This window comes from Neophocaena asiaeorientalis, unplaced genomic scaffold, assembly GCF_003031525.2.
Source record: "Neophocaena asiaeorientalis asiaeorientalis breed wild unplaced genomic scaffold, Neophocaena_asiaeorientalis_V1.1 scaffold515, whole genome shotgun sequence".
NCBI classification, from domain to species: Eukaryota; Metazoa; Chordata; class Mammalia; order Artiodactyla; family Phocoenidae; genus Neophocaena; species Neophocaena asiaeorientalis.
The window spans coordinates 3,496,346-3,521,937 of record NW_020175829.1 but is presented as its reverse complement, the minus strand read 5'-3'; the positions used below and the strand labels follow the sequence as shown (position 1 = coordinate 3,521,937).

The 25,592-nt window shown below is 41.0% G+C and overlaps 2 protein-coding genes across 3 annotated transcripts in view; both read right to left on the bottom strand.

The window, feature by feature from the left end:
- The window catches only part of CRHBP (corticotropin releasing hormone binding protein), a 102,400-nt gene that overhangs the window by 44,698 nt on the left and 32,110 nt on the right, over nt 1–25,592 (bottom strand). The window lies entirely within an intron of this gene.
- On the bottom strand, nt 8,712–13,746 carry S100Z (S100 calcium binding protein Z). Its single transcript, XM_024732802.1, is given in 4 exon segments — nt 8,712–9,046; nt 11,038–11,135; nt 11,138–11,174; nt 13,687–13,746. Coding segments are annotated over 4 exon segments (363 nt in total). The 3' UTR covers nt 8,712–8,878.

Sequence of the window (25,592 nt, the reverse complement as noted above, 5' to 3'; positions counted from 1 at the left end):
CCAGGCAAAAACAAAGACCAAAGGCAGCAAAAAAAAAAAAAAAAAAATGATAAATCTGACTTCTTCAAAATTAAAAATTTGTGCTCTGTGAAAGACAATGTCAAGAGAATGAAAAGGGAGAAAATATTTGCTTAACACATATTTGACAAAGGTCTTATATTTAGGAAGTATAAAAATGGGTGAAGGTGGTCAAAAGGTAAAAACTTCCAGTTATAAAATAAATAAGCCATAGTGACTATAGTTAATAATATTGTATTGTATTGTATATTTGAAAATTGCTAAGACAATAGATCTTAAAAGTTCTCATCACAAGAAAAGAATTCTGTGTAACTATGTGTGGTAATATATGTTAACTAGACTTATTATTGTGGTGATCATTTTGCAGTACATACAAATACCAAATCATCATGCTCTACACTTAAAACTAACATAATGTCATATGTAAATTATACCTTAATTTTTTAAATCAAAAAAGAACTTTTAAAACTCAAAAACATAGGGGACTTCCCTGGTGGTCCAGTGGTAAAGAATCCACCTTGCAATGCAGGGGACGTGGGTTCGATCCCTGGTCAGGGAACTAAGATCCCACATGTTGCGGGGCAACTAAGCCCGTGTACCACAACTACAGAGCTCGTGCGCCTAAACTAGAGCCTGCGTGCTGCAAACTACAGAGCCCACGCGCCCTGGAGCCTGCGTGCCACAACTAGAGAAGAGAAAACACTCATGCCACGACAAAAGATCCCGCACGCCTCAATGAAGATCCTGTGTGCCGCAACTAAGACCCAATGCAGCCAAAAATAAATAAAATAAATAATAAATAAATCTTAAAAATAAATAAATAAAAACATAAACAACCCAACTTTTTTAATGGGCCAAAGACTTGAACAGATACTTTACCAAAGAAGACATATAGATGGCAAATATACATATAAAAAATGTTCAACATCATTAGTTATTAAGGAAATGCAAATTAAAACCACAGGAGATACCACTTCACCACTATTAGAAAGGTTAAAAATTTAAATCTCGTAATACCATACTACCCAGGAATCCCATGCTTAGGTACAAGCAAAATGAAAATTTACATCCATAGAAAAACCTGTTCACCAATATTTATAGCAGATTTATTCACAGTCACTCAAAATTGGAAACAATCCAAACATCCTTCAGTTGGTGAATGAATAAACAAATCATGGTAGATTCATACAATGAAATACTGCTCAGCAATAAAAAGGAATAAACTATTGGAAACACACAAAATCAGGGATGAATCTCAAACATACTACACTAAGTGAAAAAAGCCAGACTCAAAGGCTATATACTACATGATTCCATTTATATGACCTGCTGGAAAATGCAATACTATAGAAACAAAAAAACTAATCAGTGGCATCCAGGAGCTGGGAGGAAGTAGTGGTGGTTGGGGTGGCAGTATGAGAAAAAAACAGCCTTTTTTTTCTTTTTTAAGGAAAAATCCAGGGATGTTTCTTGTGTGTTTTTAATTTATCTTCCCCTGCCAAAAAAAAAAAATCTTTAATACAACCTAATGAATGAAATGTCAGATGCATCTGTAGCCAATATCAGTACACTTAAGTATATGTTAATGTTGTATGGAAAGAGCACCTCTAAAATTGAAACTGCTTAAGTAGATTTCAGGGGTTTTAAAATGTTCTTGGGCCTTAACTTTCAACTGTTCTTTGCTCATACTAGGTGATATTTGATGACCAAATTTCTGTCACTTGGGAATTGCTAGCAGGGATGCTTGTCAATAACCCCTTTAAAAAGATTGTTTCTTGCTTATCCCTGTGGAACTCCAGGGTCCAGCACATGATAATTTGCTCTCTGTCAACAATGGGGCTCTGTTATTTGGTCAGTGCTATAACTGTCCAGTGGAAAGTCTTTATAATGGTGATGATGTGGACAAAGAAAATCCTTGGCACTCTCAAGATAGGTTCATGTCAAAGATCATGTGCTTAACCCTCTGATATGTTGGTGCTATGCTAGGTGCTAGGGTTAGAAAGACAAGTAAGACGATACAAAAGAGGACATTGTAAAAGGCAAGCGGGGCTGAGGAAGTGGTCTCAGACAAAAAGACATTTTAGTTGGTAAGAGGCGCATAGGGAGGAATAAAGCATGTAAAGCCAGAGTAGTGGGAATCCTCTCATAAAAATAAATAACATCCCTTTCTTCTGATTATTTTTCATTGCTGAAACATCACAAATTAGATAAAATTATAAAGAAAACATCAAAATCGCCTATAACGCCACCATCCATGGTGAACATTTCGGTAGGTTTCCTTCCAGGCTCTTTTCTACGTACATATACCCGGATGTTAGAATATCGGCTGAAGCCTCAAGATAATAGACAGTACATTCCAAAGGAAAGTTGGAGAAACCTATGTAAAACTTGCAAAAGGTGATGGTAGAAACCCCGAGTGCACCCTTAGGTGATCATGCTCCTCCAGTGGGTGATCTATACCAAAGAAGATGAGGAGGGGCTTCCCTGGTGGCGCAGTGGTTGAGAGTCCGCCTGCCGATGCAGGGGACACAGGTTCACGCCCCGGTCCGGGAGGATCCCACATGCCGCAGAGCAGCTGGGCCCGTGAGCCATGGCCGCTGAGCCTGCACGTCCGGAGCCTGTGCTCCACAACGGGAGAGGCCACGGCAGTGAGAGGCCCGCGTACCGCAAATAAAAAAATAAAAATAAATTTAAAAAAAGAGAGGCCATTCAATTGCTGAGGCCTGCACTACTCTGGGGACCAGAAATCGCCTTCTTTCCTCCAGAGCTCAGGGGAAATCCTTTCCTCTGGGATAATTCTCCTTCTCCTGACATTTTCCTTGGAGACCTCTTACATAATTACCTTAATGGCTCAAGCTCTGGAAAACAAAAATTAGAAAAGGAAGTGGTTTTCAGGCAACTTTTGATTTCCAAGCCTTCCCTTTGTAAGGAAGCCTTTCTCCTCTTGATTGGGATAAAGAAAAATAAAAATTGCAAGTAGAAACAAAGCAGTATCTTAAAAACTCACGCTATAGCACTTTTTTGAAACCAAACTGGGACCATATCAGACACACTGTTATTTAAAATTAATATTATATACTAGGCACTTTCCATTATAGTCAATGGTCTTTGAAAACACGTGTGTAATGACTGCATAGTGTTCCATTTCTTGAAAAGAAACTCTGAGAAAGTGGGAGAACTCAAGGGGAACAGTAGCCTCTTCTGGTGGCAGGCAGCTGGAGGCACCAACTTGAGAGAGAAGGTTGGATAAAACCCATGAGCTGCAGAACGAGGCTGGACCAGAAGTGCTCACGTGTCACCATTACCACCATCTTCACCCGTATGGTTACCACTTATTGAGCACTTATTATGTTCCAGGCACTTGCTATCTTATTTTAACCACCAGAGTTCTAGTTCTGCAAGTTGAGGGTACATAATATCCACCGAGAGAGCTTGCTATCAATGCAAATGCTCACCTACCCCTTTTCTCCTTTCTGGTTCATTTGGACAGGGGTGGGGCCTAGGGATCCCAACGATCAATGTGTTCCTTGTCGACTGATATAGGTGAGCCACTAGAGTTGAGACGTGCCAGAAAAATGAGGCTTAAAGAAGTTAGATAACTTGTCCCAGACCTTTGACCTTGAATCTGAGGAAGGCCCTCCTGGATACAAAAGCCTTTCTGTGTCCACCCCCCTGCCCCATTTCTTATTTGCAGAATAAGAAGTTATGAAGCAACAGGACCTGCTGGGGAGAATGCCAGTGGTTTGGGGCACCCTAGAGTATGAGGTGTAGGAGAGCAGATTCAAACAGTGGCTAATCAGGGAAGCGAAAGAATGCAAAAACAAAGTAGCAAAAATCAAGAAACTACAGAGCAGGATCCTGGTTCCTCCTCAAGGAATATATGTAACAATATCTTTGAGTTCTGCAGAACTAAGGCCCCCACCCAGGTAGAGGATGGTGACTTCAGGCTGAGCACAAGATTCCTGGAGCACCACCCTGTTACCTCACCACCAACCAATCAGAAGAAAGTCACACACCCTGCAGCCCTCACACTAAATTTTGCATATAAAAGCTTGTCCTCCAAACCATTGGGGAGGTCTGGGTGTTTTAGAGCACCAGACACCCATTCTCCTTGCTTGGCCCTGCAATAAACTTTTCTCTGCTCCAAATTCTGACGTTTCTGTTTGGCCTCTCTGTGCTTCGGCCACATGAACTTGTGTTCAGTAACAACACAAGGCAGTCCGGTGGCAGACTGTTGCTCCCCCTCCCCTGGGGCCTTAGGGAATGTTCCTTCCTGGTTGCTTCCACCTCTCCCCCAGCCCTCTCTGTGCCTAATGCCTTGTGTCGTCTTATATTCTTCCAAAAGGAGTATTCCCCACCAAGAACTATTCTACAGGTGCTTGCTTCCAAAACAGCACCTCCATACTTTTGTTCCGACCCTTTCCTCTTCATCCTAGGGCCTAGAGCATTTCTATCAGCACTGTCAACTTCTAGGAGTTTCTTAGAAATGCAGAACCTCAGGCCCCAGCCCAGACCTACTGATGCAGAATCGGATCACCAGATGGTTCACACACATTAAAGTTGGAGCAGCCACTGTCCTGCACAGTTCTCAGCCAGAAGTTGATCTGATTACTTGATTAAGCAAGTCACCATAAAAAGGAGGGTTTTGCAACCCTGTTGGCATTTAGAATCACCTGGTGCTCTTTTTAAAATTCTGATTCCTGGGTCCTGTTCCCAGACCAATTGAATCAGAATCTTAGTGGGGGTGGAGCTTATATTCATCTATATTTTTATGCAGTACCTTGGGTGAGTGTAATGTGAAGTTAGAGTTCAAAACCACTGCTTTAAAGATTTAAATATTTTAGGGGGACATTTAGAAACATAAAAACTGCTCCAAGTAATAAGAAAATAATACATAAAATCCTACAATGGTTTCTCATAACGTTCAGGATAAATTTCAAATTTCTCACATTAACACCCAAGGCCCTTTCTGATTCTGAGCCCTGTCTACGTCTCCAGCCCCATTTCCTGCTCTCCCACACCCCATACCCTAGGGTGCCCCAAACAACAGCATTCTCCCCAACATGTCCTGTTCTTTCATACCTGTGTGCTTTTGCCCAAGTTCTCTCTTTAATATCCTTGCCCCATTTCCTGCTCTCCCACACCCCATACCCTAGGGTGCCCCAAACAACAGCATTCTCCCCAACATGTCCTGTTCTTTCATACCTGTGTGCCTTTGCCCAAGTTCTCTCTTTAATATCCTTGCCCCATTTCTTTGCCTCTGGAAAGCCTTCCTTAACCCCATGATTCTTAAGGAAAAACAAAAATCTGTTTTTAAAATTAAAACTTAAGGTTTTTGTTTTTCTTTAATGCTTTCTAGCTGTTTGTATTGTCAGCCATATCTCAAGCCCAGGGCCCCAAGCTGACCTAGGCTATTGTCTTCCATAAGCCTTGTCTTCCAATAACCACACTGAGAAAATGTTATACATCAGAATGTGCTAATTTAGAGATGACCCTTGAATATTGTTTAAAGCTGATTTAAGCTCCATCAAATGCAAGGCCAGTGCCTCTGGGCGGAAGAAATAATCAATTTTGCCTCCTACAAACTTATTGTAAGTACCTAACACGTACACACAAAAGAAAGGCTCTCCTTTACTAGAAAAGAGCTTTTGGTACATCATGTAATTCTTACTCATTTGAAATCTAATTTGACACATAAATTGCTTTTCCTAACTTTTCATCAATTTTTAGAAACACCATGAAATGAACGTTGCTTTTCCATTTATTTCTCTCTGTTGAGAATGTCCTTCCTTTAATAGAACATGAGGAAATTTTTGGATTTACTTCTGATGATTTAGTGGCCCATTTTTCAATATGTAAACTTTGGACCAAATTAAATGAAAAGTTTAAAGGTCCCTGAGAAATAGTCAGACCTTCTCTTGCATAATTAATATGCCTGCTTATAAGAAAAGAGCCTAAACATCTCTGAAAAAAGTGTTCAATTTTTTCTTCTAATTTTTTTCTTCCAACATTTTGACAGATAGGAGTAAATAAATACCAAGGGTATACACTTCTCTAGAATGTTCTGACCTCTAAATTTTCTCTGTCCTGTCTGCTCAGAATGGGCTTAAGGGAAACAACAAAAAAAATCCTACTTAACAAAATGACAGGTCTTAGCACTAGAAAGTCAACAATTGGCAGATTCTTTTATTTGTTTATTAAATATTTATTGAGCACCTACTATCAGCCAGATAGGGAGACTGGCACCTCTGTAAGTAGAATCACTTTGGTCAGGGTCCTCGATGTTACTGTTGATCTCTACCTTGGCAAATCTAAAGGTCAGGTCTCTGTTCTCAACTTACACCTCCTCTCAGTGGATTTCACCCTCTTTCCTTCTCCAGAGACTTTCTCCCCTAGGCTTCTGAAGTACTGCGCTTACCTGGTTTTCCTTCTACTCCCTGACTATGCCTTTGGTGCATCATTTGTTGGCTCCTCTTTCTGCTGAAAGCTAACTGTTGGGCCTTTCTTCTTCTCTATCCACATTCTCATCCTAAGTGAGCTCCTCTAGTCCTGTGGCTTAATACCATCTAGATGTTAATGACTCCCAAATCTATATCTCCAGTTCCCTGTTTACCCTGAGCTCTGGACTAGATCATATATCCAACTGTACATATGATATCTCCACTTAGATGTTCAATAGAGATTTCAAACAGAGCTATTCCCCTCAATGTCCCCACATAAAGCCCCTCCTACCCCAGTCTTTCCCATTTAGTAAATTGCATCATTTGCTTGGCCAAAAATCTAAACGTTAGGGATTGCATTCAGCTGCATGTTAACAGAATCCACCTTAACCAGAGACCAGGGTTTTGTTTGTTTATTTTCATATAATAAGAGGACCAGAGGCAGGCAGACCAGAGCTGTGCACTGGTCCCCCTAAGCTAACAATGTTCCGGCTCCTTCTATCTTTTTTCTTCACTGTCTTCACGGTCGCAAGATGGCAGCCCCACCTCCAGCCTCACATTCACATGCCAATGGAAAGAAAAGGAAGGAATTAACAAGGTGGAAGGCACAGAGCCTATATGGAAAGAGCAAAACACTCCCAGAAATCCCTAGTAGATTTCTGCTTATCTCTCATTGCCTGGAACTGTTACAAGTTCTACCTCAGATACAAGAGAAGCTGGGAAATATGGCTTTTTAGCTAAGCACATCGCCACCCTGCACAAATCAGGGCTCTGATATATGGAAGAAAGGTAGAATGGACTCAGATAGGCAATAGCAGTACCCGTTCTATCGTCCTGGACTGCTCTCTTTTCCTACACTTGGTTACCAATCCCTCAGCAAGTCCTATCACTCCCACCTCCAAAAGACAGCAAATTCAACTGCTTCTCTTCATCTCCATTGCTCAGACCCCGGCCGGAGATACCATCGTCTCTCCCTCAGACCACAGCATTCAGCCTCCTAGCAGGTCGCCCTCTTCCACACTTGCCCTCTCTCTAGCCCTTTGTTCACATGGTGGCTGGGATGAGCACTTAAAATTATAAATATAATCACACCATTCCCTTTCTTAAATTCTCCAAATCAGGGTTCCCCAACCCGCGGGCCACAGACGGGCACCAGTTCGTGGTCTGCTAGGAACTGGTCCGCACAGCAGGAGGTGGGCTGTGGGCAAGCCAGGGAAGCTTCATCTGCCTCTCCCCATCGCTCGCATTTCTGCCTGAACCATCCCCCACCCGCCCCCACCCGCATCCCGTCTGTCCGTGGAAAACCTGTCTTCCAACGAAACCGGTCCCTGGTGCCAAAAAGTTTGGGGACCCCTGCAAAGGATCTGTCACAGTTTGGGTTTCCTCCAAGCAGACCCTGACACAAGTAGCTTGAGAGATGCAGGACACATGGGTGGGGCTTCACAGCGAGACCAGGAAGGGAAGGCAGCCCAGAGCAGGTGCGAGACCAAGGCCTCCTCCCCCGGGGGCCACAGAAGCTCAGCCCAGGCGAAGCCCTGGGAAATGGCGTTAAGACACTTGCCTCAGAATCACCTGACCCCAGGGACAAGGAGGTATTTCTACACCAGCCCCCAAGGGTTGCTGGCCGCACTCTCTTGGCTTGAGCACCTAGTCCTGGACTTACCCCTTCCCTGAGCTAACTCACTGCAAAAGCCAGCACTTCCTTCCACTTCTCAGCCTTTCTGCTTACAGACCCTCACAGCTTCGTCTTCTCGAAGCAGAATCACAAGAGGGTGCAAGAGCCACTTTATTTCTTTAATAGGATAATTTCAAAGTACAATTTAAGGATGATGAATGTCTGAGAAATTTGCTGAGTTCTAGTCTCATTTGAAAGAGCTAAATTTTTGTGATGCTCTCTCTTTGACAAAAAAAGTATATAACATCTTTACTTGAGATGAATAGATACACACTACTATATATAAAATAGATAAAAAAAAAAGATAAACAACAAGGACCTACTGTATAGCACAGAGAGCTATTGGGTTGGGCAGAACGTTCGTTCAGGTTTTTCTGTAGGATGATACAGAAAAACCTGAACGAACTTTTTGGCCAACCCAATGTATTCAATATCATGTAATAAATTATAATGGAAAAAAATCTGAAAAAGAATAGATACTGAATCACTTTGATGTACACCTCAAGCTAACCCAACATTGTAAACCAACTATGCTTCAATTTAAAAAAAATATATAGGAAAATTTCAAGAAGGGCATATAAAATTTGGAATATTTATTTAAAGTCAATATACTAAGGTATGCATCATTTACTAATACTAGCAACTAATTATATGTATATTATAGCTATAAATGGCATTACTATGACTATGGATCTGGAGGGTACAAATGAACAGCCGTTAAATAACTGTAGATATATTTCTGCCTTTAGATTAGCTTACTACTTGTCTTTCCTTTCTTCTTCAATTGTTCTACAAAGTAATCATTACAAGCAACGGTCAGGGCTGCCACCCTGACTACGAATTCATTAAAATCCACTTCGTTGTCCTTATTGGCATCCAGGTCCTGCATTATCTTATCAACCAACTCGGGATCCTTTTTTTTTTTTTTTTTTTTTTTTTTTTGCAGTACGCGGGCCTCTCACCGTTGTGGCCTCTCCCGTTGCGGAGCACAGGCTCCGGACGCGCAGGCTCAGCGGCCATGGCTCACAGGCCCAGCCGCTCCGCGGCACGTGGGATCCTCCCGGTCGGGATCCTTTTGACACTAAAAGGAAAAAGAAAATTTCTAACTCCCAGGCTCTGAGGTTCATAATGACAACTGAAATCATATTTTCCTTTTATCTACATTAAAGTTTGCATTTCCATTTTTAGCATCTAAAGCAATTTCCAAGAGCCTATTTGCAGGGAGGTTTGAACCAGGCACACATTCTAAATGAGTCTGGGCTTCTGCCCCACCCCCCACCATATAATCCTCAGACCTAAACAGCAAGAGGAGCAAACAGCAGCATATCAAAGTGAGCTGGACAGGCTGAGGGCCAGGACCTGGGGAGGAAATCAGGGGGACATGAAAAGAAGGAGGCCTTGAAGCCAAAGGGGGATAGTGAGTGGCTCTGCCATTTACCAACAATGGGACTTGGAGCAAATCACTGAACATTTTTAAATGTCCTAATTTATCAAATGAGGAAAAAAATATCTCCCACAAATTTGGGGGCTACTTCAACACGCTTTTATAAGTGCTTAGCACCAGGTTGTTAGATTTAGCAAGTAAAAATTCAGGATGTCCAATTAAATGTGGATTTCAGATGAGCAATGAATACTTTTTTTTTAGTATAAGTATGTCCCAAATATTGCATGGGTCATATAATATTTTAGCTGGCAGCCTGTTTTGTGTGTCGCAAAACAAAACAGAGGCACCCAATAAAGGGTAGATCTTATAAGGATGACTCCATTTTATAGGTGGGAAGGAAAGCAAGGAGCCCATTGAGGAGATCAGGGTTCAGAAAGGGTTGGGGCGGTGAAGCACCTACCTTTCCTATGATAAGAGGCTGATGAGAAATGTTTCTAAAAGTATAATTCACTTCCTCCAAGAACTCCCCATTGTCCTCTCATTAGCTGCCAACCATTAAATGGTTGGAAATTTAAATTGAATTGATCAAAATCAACTCAATCAAAAACAATTATAAATGTCACTTGAATAAATCAATGTGCCAAGTGTGGCCTACCGAGGTTTTATCCTAAATGTTATGTAATACAGTAGCCAAACTGAATTTGAAAAAGAAAAATGTCCTCAGGGACTCTTAAAATTACTGAAAGGGTATTGTATGTTAAAAATTTTTACTTTATGCTTTTCCCATAGAGGGTGGGGATAAAAGAATGTCATAATTATAATTACTATCGTTTTAACACAGGGTTTGGACAGAATAACATCATGCCAGGCTATTACATGTGCTAAAATCAATTCGAGGCAACTCCAAAAACACAAGAGTGAGCATTTTCTTGAGACCAGGCTCCAAACACTCCACTGTAAGGTTTCACGTGTGGTTTTATTGAACTTTTGGCTGTTTTGAGATGTAAATCTATTCGCTACCCAACTGGTCACTGGCCAGACACACCCTTTCGGTCAATCCCAATCAGCTTGTTCTTGGCTGACAAACTCACCTGGTATTTGTTATTCACTAGAAAATTTGCCATCATATCATAAAGTATCCCAGGCTTCATTTCTGGCCCCAAACATAATATTTATTCACTTATAGACAGCAGGACAGAGCTCCAGGTATAACTTGTGTCACTAGTTATAACTATAACTCCTAGTATAACTAGCTATACCTTTGCTGTACTACGACATTGAATAATTGATAAAAGCCTCAAATATAATTTCCAACACTGGAAACCCTAACCCTAGGCACTACAGAAAAGCGCACATGCCTACAGACACAGAAAACAAAGGTCTCTAGTGTTTGCTTCCCTGTATTTAGAATCTCGATAGGAATTATACAACGTGTGGCAGGACACAGGAGTTGGTGGTGTACATGGAGGCTATCCGTGAATGTGCACCGCATCCACCCTCGACTGGATGGGGAGAAAAGCCAGACTCACCGAGAGGAATTCTGTGAGGTGTCGCTGCAGGAGCATTTTCAGCTCCCCGTTGTTGATCTTGAACCTGTCCCCCTCCTTGCAGGAGTAGCGTGGAAGATTCTAATCATGGTGTCCATGGCAATCTCCAGCTGGTTGGGCGTGTTGGCAGCAGAAGGGACCACCCCAGGGCAGGCCACCAAAGCCAGGGAAAGAACATTTGTGAAGGATAAGTGGGTGGGGAAACGTCAACGCCTTCATTAAAACGGAATATTGCCATCCCCCGGTCAGCCCACGCCCCAGGTGATGGTTGTTAAACCGTGATAATCAATTAACCAAACATTCTGCCCATCTAGAGCAAGCCACAGAGATCTTTGTGGGTGAGTTTTTCTCCTGCCTAATCCCCACTCCCCAACGATGGAGCCGGTTCAAAGTGTTTGGAAGTTAGTAATCAGACAACAAATACAGAGTCATGATAAACACAGATTAAAAATAAACAAAAAGAGGAAGGAAATACGTAACTTCATACCTGTTCAGCCAGTGCAGGGCTCTGTCAACAGGTGTTTACAATTAAACTATAAGCCTATATACCTGGGGATTTCACCCCAGCACATTTGTTCCCAAGAAGATGAAAATTGGCAGTGACAAGAGATTCAAGTGGAAGTAACTCTGAGTCTGTTTTTAATCACGAGAAGGAAGAGGTGTGAGCTGCTGCCCCATGGGCCATCAGGGAAGGGCAGGCCCCCACTGTGTGCCCTGGAAGAGAAGACAAAGAGGGAAAGAGAAGCCTTCAGTTACCCCTCATTACGGGAGAGTGTGGGTACAAATGCAGTCAGTTGCTAGGAAGCTGATGACTGGGAAGAACTCTAAAAATAGAGGAGCAGAGAAGAAACCCTTGTTCAAACTTGGAGACTCCTCAGCAAAGCCAACAGCAAGGTCAAGGGAATATGCTCACAGCACACTCGTTAAACGAACCCAATGGACAGTGGTGAGTCGTCTAGCTGTTAAAAAAAAAAAAAAGAGGAAGCTCTCCACGTGCCAATTTAAAAAGGAACAAAGCAGCGACCCTGGGGGTGTAGGAAAGAAATAAAACTAAGAATATATATGTGTATATATACTTGAATTTGTCTAAGGAATCACTGAAAGGTTACCAAAGAAAGTAAAAAAAGAAAAAAAAGTAGTAGCTATAAGAGCCAAGGTGGAAACAGAGCGGTTGGGAGTAAGATTTCTCATTTACCCCTTTTAAACTGATTTTAACTTATTCAGTTATAGGACTGTATTGCCTAGTCAAAATCTAAAAAAATTGAAATCCATGGAATGAAGCCTTAGAAGCCATGCATGTAGGAATCCACAGCGGGAGGATTTCTAAGTGAGAGAAACTTAACAAAAAATAAGTCACTGGAAAAACCAAAGCCAGAAACTGGCCGCTGTGCTTTAAATGCTGGCTGTGCTCTCAGGGCTGCACTTTAATTATATGGAAAGCAAACCAGTATCTCCTTTGTATTTCCTTTCCACAAGCCTGTTGGGATGTGTCCTCGACCAGCCCACCTCCTCTATCTTACCACGAGGCAGCCTACTGGACCCTCCGGAGAGGTCCCCAGGGATGTTCTCAGCTTATACCTAAAGCCCAATTCTCAAAAATATTTTTAAATTGGTTTTTTTTTATGATTAAAGGAGTATAATGTGCATGGTAAAATAATATTTTAAATACTCAAGAGTATGAACTAAAAGTAAAATTCTCTCTCCACCATTCCCCACCCTCATCCTTCTAGGTTAACATTTTCCTGTGTGAGAAGCAGGTCACGGTGGTAGAAAGTACGGACTGCCTGGCTCCTGTTCTCACCTCTGCCCCCGTGTGATCCTGGGCCTGGGCTAGTCACTCACATTCTGTGTCTTCGTTTCCCAAACTGTATCAAAGGGATCACAGTAGTAGCTTACCCAAAAGAAAAGATTAAATGAGTTAAAATATGTGCCAGGAACACACTGAGTGCTTTGTATGTATCAGCTATTATTATCCTTACAGAAAAAAAAAGATATGTTTATCATTTATATAATTATATATAACATTACATACATATATATATATATATCCTTAAATATATATATCCATATCAGCATCAACATGTGTGCACCTAGTTTTTTTAACTTCATATGAATCTTACTATATCAGCGTATAGATCTACCCCATTCTTCACTGAAGTTGCCTATTATTCCACTGGATGCATGTCCCTACGTATAGTCACGAAATATTTGTCAGGCACTGATGTTATGCCAGGTCCTGTGTAAATACAGGAGAAGAACCTTGCCATAGCAAATCTCATTGCTATTGTATTGGGGCTGTGTTAAGTATAGCGAATGCAGGGAATGCGGACGTCTTTTTTATGTTGGGTCTTCCCTCCAAGAACAGCCCTATAGCTTTGTGACCACGCTTTCCTGAGTCTCCCATTTCTGGATGCACTTTCTTCAACTCCTAAACTCCGGTGATTTCAGCTACTCCTATGATTTCAATCACTCCCCAGACCATATCTTTTGGCCCAGAGTTCTCTATTAAGCTCCAAAACCACTATCCAACCACCTGCTGGACCCCATTCCTACCAGAGTGTCCCACAAGCTTCTCAAACTTGGTTAGGACCAAAGCAAAACCCATGCCCTCTCCACACCCACACCTGCTCCTCCTGCTGTATTGACCAGCTCTGTCATCCAGCTGCTCCCATCACCCGGCATCTGGCACTATTTTTAAATATCAGTTGAACTTATCCATTTCTCTCCATTTTTCACCACCTTCAGGACTTGGTAATTTTGGGGCTCTATGACTGTGGAAGCTTCCTTACTGCTCTCTCTACTCACTATTCTCCTCCATTCTGAGCTCCATTTTGCTGTCAGAGTAGTTTATCTAAAACACAAATCAATACCCACACTCCTGGGCATTCAAAGGTCTGACCTGCCTACAAACTGACCAAAATGTTGTACTCTCTCATTCTTCCCTGCCTTGGCTCTTCTGGGCCCACTGCCTGGAATGCGAATTCTGTCTATTACTTAAGGCTCAGTTCAAATACCTCCTCTTGGAAGTTTTCCTGCAAGCTTCCCCACTCCCCAACCTTCACCCTGATAGGTGCCCACCTCTGTTCTCACTTGTCCCCCCAGAGCATCTCTTTTTCTTTTATATCATTGCACTTATCACACATTCCTATAATCACTTTTTTTTTGGTCTGCCCACATACTCCCCACTCTCTAGACTTTGAATGGGTCCCCTGATGGCAGAATTGATATCTTGTTCATCCTTGCACTCCACAGCATTTAGCACAGGGTCAAGCATATGATGGAAATGTTGATGGATGGATTAATGAACAAATGCCTCAGAGAGGGAAACTAAGCTCTCCAGAGAGTTGAGCCTTGTCTGGTTTAACTGTCCAAAGAATTATTTGATTGCCGTTATTCCACACACAAAATTTGCTTCATGAAAGAAAAGGAGACAGACAACAGTCATTTAAAAGAATAGAAAGAGCGGAATTTGGAACTATTTTCAGATTAAGCTGCTGAAGTTATAAATGCACTAAAATGGGGAAGTCTTACAGAGTATGTGGGTCTCAGCAGTATTATATTTAAATCATGTTCAACGACAAATTGACTTCTTGGAAAATTCAGTTGGCAGGCAAAACTCTTAATAGATATTTAAAAGCTGTAATGCTGTAATCTGATTTGAGAGATGAGAATATGGCCTCTGTGTGCTTTGCTCTGGGAATTTAAAAGCAAGGTGGTTTCTGCTTGGCTTTAGCAGAGCTAGATGTTTCCTTTGGTATATGCTGCCCCTTGGTGTCAGGCTGCAGGACTGCATCTGGAAGCCCTCTAATTCCCAGAGTGTGCTTGATACTGTAAATCGAGCATGGCCCTTCTTCAGGAACTTGTCTGTGTTGTAAGCCAGCCCCAGCCTCTGCCCTCCAGGAGACTTTCAGAAACAAAGATAATGTCAGAAGTCTCAACAGGACCCTGTCAGGCCAGTGACACAAATTTACAGGTGACAGGAAATCCCAGGTGGGCAGGGGAGACATACCTGTTCATAGCCCAGAGGGGTCCTCCAGCAGCACCTTACTTGCTCTATGAGTCATTAATTACAGTTTTACTTTTCAGTTTCTGGTGTGTGTCATAACCCTTAGGACTAAAAGCTATAACTTCACATCCAAGATAGCATGCAAAGAATGAGAGAAATGGAAATATCAGATATGGGAGAGTTTAAAAGTAAGGACTATTGCAGAGGAAAAAAAGCTATTGAAAATCCACAAGTGGGAGGCAAAAAGAGCAGAGCTGCTGGAAAGTGAGGCTTTGGCCATAGAGCCCGAAAAAAAGGAAATATGTGAAAAATAAGCCATCAATATTACCTGGGATACAACTGACACCCTAAAGGTACTTGAGCCTGCCACAGATTCCTAGGAGGGTCTGCCTCAGAGGCCAGGCCAGAGGCGTATAGGAGGCTAAGCTGTCTCCTTCCAAAGTTTCCAGTTTTGTCTTTTTAAGTAACCTGGTTCAAATGTTCTGTCACTTTCATAACAATGACATGGGTGAGTCTAAAATAATTATATGGGGTAAGAGGGAGAGATTACAAAAGGGCAGGAAGAATCTTTTGGGCATGATGAATATGTTCATTATCTTGATTGTGGTGATGGTTTTACAGGTATATACATGTCAGAACTTAAGGTTTGCATTTCAAATACATGCAGTTTATTGTATGTCAATTATAACTCAATAAAGCACTTCAAAAAAAGAAAGAAAAAACTTTCCCAGAATCACATGAATAGATTATAGCAAACTGAGATTCAAATCCATGTTTGTCTGACAAAAAGATTAAACCATGCAGCCATTTAAAAGTAGAATTATAAAGACTACAGAAATGCAAAAGAAAAAAAAAGACTACAGGGATGCAAAAAAAAATTTTTAGCAAAACAAGTGAAAATAGTAAAATAAAAATCATATGTATGCTACAATGGAAAATTTGTGTACATATAGAAAGAAGGAAAATGAAAATTGTTTTAATAGTTATTTAATAGAATTATGGATGATTTTAAAATTCTTTCTCAGTAGATGCAGGAAAAGCATTTGAAATTCAACATCATTCATGATAAAAACTGTTACCAAAGTGGGTATGAAGGGACCATACCTCAACATAATAAAAACTATTTATGACAAACCCACAGCCAACATAATACTCAATGGTGAAAAGCTGAAAGCCTCACCCCTAAAATATGGAACAAGCCAAGGATGCCCACTCTCACCACTTCTATTCAGCATAGTATTGGAAGTGCTAGCCACAACAATCAGACAAGAAAAAGAAATAAAACGTATCTAAATTGGAAGGGAAGAGGTAAAATTGTCATTATATACAGGTGACATGATACTATATATAGAAAACCCTAAAGACTCCACACAAAAACTACTAGAACTGATAAATGAATTAAGCAGGGGAGCAGGATATAAGAGTATATACAGAAATCAGTTGCATTTCTTTACACTAACAATGAAAAATCAGAAAGGGAAAGTAAAAATCAATCCCTTTAAAAATCACATCAAAAAATAATTAAATAAAATACTTAGGAATAAACATGAACAAGGAGGTGAAAAACACATGCTGAGAATTATAAGACATTAATATAGGAAACTGAAGATGATTCAAAGAAATGGAAAGATATCCCATGCTCCTGGGTTGGAAGATTATTGTTAAAATGGCCATACTACCCAAAGCAACCTACAGATTCAATGCAATCCCTATCAAATTACCATGGCACTTTTCATAGAACTAGAACAAATAATCCTAAAATGATTTATATGGAACCATAAAAGACCCAGAATTGCCAAAGCAATCCTGAGGAAAAGAACAAAGCAGGAAGCGTAACCCTCCCAGACTTCAGACAATACTACAAAGCTACAGTAATCAAAAGAGCATGGTATGGCTTCCCTGGTGGCGCAGTGGTTGAGAGTCCGCCTGCCAATGCAGGGGACACGGGTTCGTGCCCCAGTCCAGGAGGATCCCACATACCACGGAGTGGCTGGACCCGTGAGCCATGGCCGCTGAGCCTGCGCGTCCAGAGCCTGTGCTCCGCAATGGGAGAGGCCACAGCGGTGACAGGCCCACGTACCGCAAAAGAAAAACAAACAAAAAAAAAAAAACAGCATGGTATTGGCACAAAAACAGACATATGGATCAACGGAACAGAACAGAGAGCCCAGAAATAAACCCACACACCTATGGTCAATTATTCTTTGACAAAAGAGGCAAGAATATACAATGGAGAAAAACAGTCTCAGCAAGTGGTGTTGGGAAAGCTGGACAGCTGCATGTAAATCAATGAAGTTAGAACACACCCTCACTTCATACACAAAATAAACTCAAAATGGCTTAAAATATAAGACATGACACCATAAAACTCCTAGAAGAGATCTTAGGCAAAATATTCTCTGACATAAATCATACCAATGTTTTCCTAGGTCAGTCTCCCAAGGCAATAGAAATAAGAGCAAAAACAAACAAATGGGACCTAATCAAACCTATAAGCTATTGCACAGCAAAGGAAGCCATAAACAAAACGAGAAGACAACCCACAGACTGGAGAAAGTGTTTGCAAATGATGTGACTGACAAGGGCTTTATCTGCAAAATACAGTAAGTCCCCTACATACAAACCTTCAAGTTGCAAACTTTCAAAGATGTGAACATGCGTTCACATGTCCAATCACGTAAGTTAGTTCACGTGTCTGGCGTACATAGGCGTGTGTGTGCATCCTCTACAAGTGGTTGTGCTTTTGTGTACTTTACTGTATAGTATTGTATACAGTATTACAGTATCTTTATTTCAAGCCCCAGATGTCTGGAGCAAGCGTAAAAGCAGCAGTGATGTAGCTGGTACTGCTAAGAAGCACCAAGTGATAATGATGGAAACAAAAGTGAAAATAATTGAGAGAGTAGAGTGACAAGAGGAAGAAGAAGTAACTGAAGAGATTCATGATGCAGGAAATGGCAAGGGATTTTCTTTACTTGAGGAGGCACTGTTAGTTTCTGAGGCACAGAACCCGAATGTAGAATGTATATGAAGACTGCAGCAGCCATTCAGAATGCAATCCAGTGCTATCATGTCATCTATGATGAGAAAAAAAGAGCTACTGCCCAGACATCACTGGATCGTTTTTTTCAAGAGGGTAGATAGAATTGAATCCAGCAAGGAACCAGAACCTGTGCCATCAACATCAGGTGTGAATGAAATTGAAGCTTGCCCTCCTTCTCCTATTGCTTACCATACTTTGGCTCTACCATCTCCCACCTCCTCTCCCTCCTCCAGTCAGTAACTCACCTTGCCTGTTCACTTGATGCCAGCCCCTGTATGCCAGCTGTTATACTGTACTACTGGACTTTTCAAGGTACTGTACTGTAAGATTAAAAATGTTTATATATATATATATATATAAATGTTTCCTTTATTTTTTGTGTTTGTTATTTGTGTGAAAAGTATTATAAACTTATTACCGTACAGTATTATATAGCTGATTGTGTTAGTTGGGTACGTAGACTAACTTTGTTGGACTTAATGAACAAATTGGACTTACGAATGTGCTCTCAAAACAGAACTCATTTGTGTGTAGGGGTCTTACTGTATACAAGCAGCTCATACAACTCAATAACAAAAAAACACAAACAACCCAATCAAAAAATGGGCAGAACACCTAAACAGACATTTCTCCAGATGGCCAATAGGCACATGAAAAGATGCTCAACATCGCCAATTATTAGAGAAATGCAAATCAAAACTGCAATGACGTACCACTTCACACCAGTCAGAATGGCCATTCATTAAAAAGTCCACAAACAATAAATACTGGAGAGGATATGGAGAAAAGGGAACCCTTCTACACTGTTGGTGTGAATGTAAATTGGCACAGCCACTATAGAGAACAATATGGAGGTTCCTCAAAACCTAAAAATAAAGTTGCCATATGACACAGCAGTCCCACTCTTGGGCATATATACGGACAAAACTACAATTCAAAGAGATACATGTGGGCTTCCCTGGTGGCGCAGTGGCTGAGAGTCCGCCTGCCGATGCAGGGGACGCAGGTTCATGCCCCGGTCTGGGAAGATCCCACATGCCGCGGAGCGGCTGGGCCCGTGAGCCATGGCCGCTAAGCCTGCACGTCCGAAGTCTGTGCTCCGCAACGGGAGAGGCCACAACAGTGAGAGGCCCATGTACCGCAAAAAGAAAAAAAAGAGATACAGGCACCCCTATGTTCATAGCAACACTATTTACAATAGCCAAGACATGGAAACCACCTAAATGTCCATCAACAGATGAATGGATAAAGAAGATAAGGTACATATATAAAATGGAATATTACTCAGCCATTAAAAAGACTGAAATAATGCCATTTGCAGCAACATGGATGGACTTGGAGATTATCATACTAAGCGAAGTAAGTCAGACAAAGAAAGACAAATATCATATGGTATTGCTTATATGTGGAATCTAAAAAAAGAATGATACAAATGAACTTATTTACAAAACAGAAACAGACTCACAGACTTAGAGAATGAACTTATGATTACCAGGGGGAAGGGTGGGGAGGAGGGATAGATTGGGAATTTGGGATTGACATGTACACACTGCTATATTTAAAATAGATAACCAACAAGGACCTACTGTATAGCACAGGGAATGCTGCTCAATATTCTGTAATAACCTAAATGGGAAAAGAATTTGAAAAATAATAGATACATGTATATGTATAACTGAATCACTTTGCTGTACACCTGAAACTAACACAACATTGTTAATCAACTATGCTCCAATATAAAATAAAAAATATTTTTAAAGATGTGGTACAGGGCTTCCCTGGTGGTACAGTGGTTGAGAGTCCGCCTGCCGATGCAGGGGACACGGGTTCGTGCCCCGGTCCGGGAAGATCCCACATGCCGCGGAGCGGCTGGGCCCGTGAGCCATGGCCGCTGAGCCTGCACGTCCGGAGCCTGTGCTCCGCAACAGGAGAGGCCACGGCAGTGAGAGGCCCACGTACAGCAAAAAAAAAAAAAAGATGTGATATATATACACAATGGAATACTACTCAGCCATAAAAAGAATGAAATAATGCCATTTGCAGCAACATGGATGGACCTAGAGATTATCATATTAAGTGAAGTAAGTCAGAAAGAGAAAGACAAATATGATACTATATCACTTATATGTAGAATCTAAAATATGACACAAATGAACTTATCTACAAAACAGAAACAGACTCACAGACATAGAGAACAGACTTGTGGTTGCCAAAGGAGGGGGGGCTGGGGGAGGGATGGACTGGGAGTTTGGGATTAGCAGATGCAAACTATTATATATAGGATGGATAAACAATAAGGTCCTCCTATATAGCACAGGGAAATATATTCAATATTCTGTAATAAACCATAATAGAAAAGAATATGAAAATATATATATGTGTATAACTGAATCACTTTGCTGTACAGCAGAAACTAACACAGCATTATAAATCAACTACACTTCAATAAAACAAATTTTTAAAAACTTTTAATGTTGCTGTTAAATTGCTTTTTCACTTAAAACATCAATTGTAATTATACATTGTTTTAAATTATAATCTATCTTCATATTAGGCAAGTGTTTATTTTATTTCATTTTATTTTAATATTTTTTATTTATTTATTTTGGCTACTCCAGGTGTTAGTTGCAGCATTCAGGATATCTTTTTTTAGCTGTGGCATGAGAACTCGTAGTTGCAGCATGCATGCGGGATCTAGTTTCCCCACCAGGGATCAAACCTGGGCACCCTGCATTGGGAGCATGGAGTCTTACCCACTTGACCACCAGGGAAGTCCCTAGGCAAGTCTTTAAAGTGTTGAATTGTAAAATTAGCATATAAAATTCTAGATTCAAAATTATCATATTATGTTTTTATACATGCATAAGAAAAGATAAAGGAAATATTCAAAAATGTTAACAGGTTTTTTTTTTCTTTCTGCTTGTGTTATTCTTGGTTTGGGTCATTTTAAATCTTTAGTAATAGCCATACTTTACTTTCATAACAAAAAAATGAAGTGTTTTAAAAATCATAGAGTTGACAAAGCGTTTGAACCACCCAAATACTGACTTGGCTATAATAGTCACAGACTTTCCTAAGGCACTTTCCAGCTTATAAATCCCTTTTCACACACACAATTAGGTAGCAAGTATTTACCCAGTGCCGGATAGAGTCTGTAAGAGATTATATAATTCAAGACAAATACTCAAAATATTACTGAAAAATACATTACAGATTATTAAATACTAAACCAAACCTAAACATGACCTAACTGGGCCTCCTTCTGCACTGGAGGGATATGACAACCTTGGGCAAAATGGCTCTGAAGCTCCTTTTCCTTTTAAAACAATTTTTATTCCAAAATTAGTTTAAGGTTCAACAGTGAGTGTGAGTGGGCTGGTGTGGGATTCCCATCCTTCACAAGGTGACAATAAGGTGAGAGCAGAAGTCCCTGGGGTCACTTCAAAGACAGCCACACTTCCTCTCCTCACCCTTGCTATCCAGAAAAACAGGTTTAGATACTTGGTCACACATTCCCACCAGGAAAAGTCAGATGTCTTGCCCCAACAATTACAGAAAGGAGAATTTCCGTTCTCTCTCCCTTAAATGAGTTCTCCCCTGAATTAAAGGCATTTATCTTGCCTTTTACCCACAGACTAAAGCTGAGCATCAAAAAGAAGAGGAATTCTAAAGGCAAGAGTTTGAATGTTCATTTCCTTTTCACAAGTCAAACATCTATTTTCCTCACTGAAACGAGATTTCTGCTATTTGCTCAAAAGAATCCAGTGGGTGGGAGGTAGGTGACATGGTGAAGTGGGTAGAAAAGACATTAAACCAGATTGGCCATGAGTCAGGGAACTGTTGAAGGTGAGTGCTGGGTACATGGAAGTTCTTTAGAGTATTCTAATTTCCTATTTTCTACATGCTTGAAATTTTCCTTAATAAAAAGGGCACACACACACACACACAATCCCCATCCCTGTCAGCATGAGAAAAAGTTTAACCAAACTGGATTTATCTCACCAGAGGAAAAGAAGTAACTTAATGGCATTGAGTATATGGAGGAATTTTGTTAGAGAAGAAGCTGCCACTTGCTTTTTGTCACTGATGCAATCAACTGAAGAAGAGTAACTTAAACGATATTAAAAGAATATTAAAAAAAAAAAAACCCTAACATGAAGGCTGTTAAACACGGAGATAAATTACAGGAGAAGATAGCTAAGGAAATTCTTTCACTGAAAATAGAAAGTGAAACTGAGTTATTTATACTGATGGCGAAGAAGAAGAACATGAATGCTTGTTAGTTGCCCAAATTTATTCTTGGGCCAAACAAAGCAGTCTGAACCTTAGGCAGTCATGGTGACTATACTGAAAGCAAGCAGGTAGAATGTGTCCGGGCAAGTGGCATGCATCCATGCCACAGGCCTGAACCTTAGCTCATGTTTATTGTCAGGACTAGCTATTAACAAGCCCAACAACTACACTTCCCTTGTCAGATAAAACCATATCCATTCTCTGCAAAGTTTCAGTGGTAGCCAGCCTTCAAGGATCCTTGTCTCCTGGTACACACCTTTGTGTAGACTCTCTCCACACTGAATGGAGCAGACCTGTGTTACCAGTAGGATATTGTGTGTGACTGACAAGGCTAGGGCATAAAAGACACCATGGCTTCCACTTTACTTGCTCTTGGATCATGGGCTCTGGGGGAAGTCAGCTGCCATGTTGTGAGGATACCCAAGAAGCCCTATGGAGAGACCCATGTGGCAAAGAACTGACCAAGAGCCAGGACTAACCTGTCAGACATGTGATGAGCCCCCTTAGAAGTGGGCCATCCACACCACCACCCTATTAGATCAGCTCGGTGCTTTGTGACCACCTAGAGAGGTGGGATAGGAAAGGGTGGGAGGGAGACGCAAGAGGGAGGAGATATGGGGATATATGTATATGTATAGCTGATTCATTTTCTTATACAGCAGTAACTAACACACCATTGTAAAGCAATTATACTCTAATAAAGATGTCTAAAAACAAACTGAAAAACTGAACTACATTTAAAAAAATAAATTTTATATGAAAAAAACAGTAAAGCAAATTGACAAAGAAAAAAAAAAAAGAAGTGGGCCATCCAGCTGCACGCAAACCTTCAGATGACTGCAGCATGATCTTTTGGGTAATACCAAACTACAACCACAGCTACACAGCTCCCAAATTCCTGCCCTACAGAAACTGTGCAAGATAAGTGTTATTTTAAGCTAAATTTGGGATAAATTGTTAAGCAACAACAGATATCTAATATAGTTTGTTAGTTAAAAGTTTAATATTTGGGCTTCCCTGGTGGCGCAGTGGTTAAGAATCTACCTTCCAATGCAGGGGACATGGGTTCAAGCCCTGGTCCGGGAAGATCCCACATGCCACGGAGCAACTAAGCCCATGAGCCACAACTACTGAGCCTGCACTCTAGAGCCTGCACACCAAAACTACTGAAGCCCACATGCCTAGAGCTCATGCTCCGCAACAAGAATGCCACTGCAATCAGAAGCCCGTGCACCACAACAAAGGGTAGCCCCCGCTCGCCACAACTAGAGAAAAGAAAGCCCGTGTGCAGCAATGAGGACCCAACACAGCCAAAAATAAAAAATAAAATAAATTTTTTAAAAAGTTTAATATTTTTTGTATGACTTCAGAAAAATGGCACAGTGTAAATTAATCTGTTCCTTCTATTAGAATTTCTCAGAAATAAAAATGTGAATGATTAAGTCCTCATATGTGGTCTCAGAAAGGACACACACACCGAGTTCATACAGGAGAGGGCATTGTTCCCTATTTTCTACAGCACCTTTCTCCACAGCAGGAATGACAATTTAGGGGAAGTAACAAGGGTTTCACTGCAAGTGACCTCCTTGACTATCTTAACAGAATTAATATAGGCCTTTTAAAAAAAAATCACAGTTTAACCAAAAATCACTGTTTCTGATTCTGGAAGTATCCCCTCATCACAAAGTTGCATTGCTTTATCACTCCTCAGCATCACTGGAGGAGTATCTGTTTTATTAAAGCTTCTCTGATAATTTCCAAAGTTCACAGAAGAGCACCAGTACTTATTTGTCATAAGTCTGTGATGTGCAACCTGGAACTGCAACAGCCTTCTTCCAGCCCTTCCCAGCTTCCCACAGTGAGCCGCTGAGAGGCCAGTGCCCACCTCAGTGTCTTCAGGGAGAAGGATTTCTCCTCCCTCCATTCTAGCCTCCTTCAATAAACAGCAACCCTAAAAGTTTTCTGGCTCTGAAATGTGATCTGCAGTGTAGCCCATTTTCCCTCTATTTTCTGCCACAAATTAGGTTAGAGTTCCTGGTATAGACCCAGCGTCTACACTGGCTGCAACAGTAATAGCTGTGAAGTCAAGCAGTGCAAAAAAGGTCTCCGGTGCCTGATGGCGGCCACGGCAGGAGGGTTTTCTCATCCACCAACTCTGCAGTGTGGTTTGGAAATCATTTCTGGAAGATGCACCGCAAGCATTGTTTCTTCACAGCTCTCACAAGAGTTTTTTGAGCCACTCATGTTCATTTCAATGAATTCTTCTTCAGCAGCTACAGTCAGCTTCCACTGCCTGCTGTTAAGAAAAGCGAGAGGGAGGCATGGGCATATATACACTACCAAACGTAAGGTAGATAGCTAGTGGGAAGCAGCGGCATAGCACAGGGAGATCAGCTCAGGGAGATCAGCTCGGTGCTTTGTGACTGCCTGGAGGGGTGGGATAGGGAGGGTGGGAGGGAGGGAGACGCAAGAGGGAAGAGATATGGGAACATATGTATATGTATAACTGATTCACTTTGTTATAAAGCAGAAAGTAACACACCATTGTAAAGCAATTATACCCCAATAAAGATGTTAAAAAAAAAAAAAAAAAGAACCCTGACTGATGTACCTCATTCAAGACCAACTCTGCTAAGTTGGTCAAATCTCTAGGGAGCCCTGCCCTAGGTCCAGAAAGCAGCAGACTCCCTCTCCACAAAGAACTGACCTTGATAGATTGGATTTGCCAGTTTCGAGTTACGTTACACACTTTCCCAAAGTTCCAAAGGTTAATTATGGGTGCATCTTTCTAGACCACTAGATTCCCTGAAGTTTGGCATTTGTCTCAACGTGACTAAGGCACCTCACTTTCAAGCAGAGCTGGATGGGGTCCTGGGTGTGAAGATCCTGCATTGTTTGCTTTTCTTTCAGGCTTTAATACTATGTCTGCAAAAGACCTGGATTCCAGGAAAGGCATTTGCTCATTTTTAGCATCACCTTTTCCCAGCAGTTCAGAAATGGGTTGTTGGTAGTGAAAGTGACTCAGATACCCTAATCTTAGTCAACTCTAAGTTCCCAAGTTTATATAATAATGGTATATAGTCCTAACTTGATTTGGCTTCTAATTATGTAGACATCTTTCTCCAGCCAAACTATTTGGTTATAATTGAATAATCTTTTAGATTTTTTTTTTTTTTTTTTTTTTTT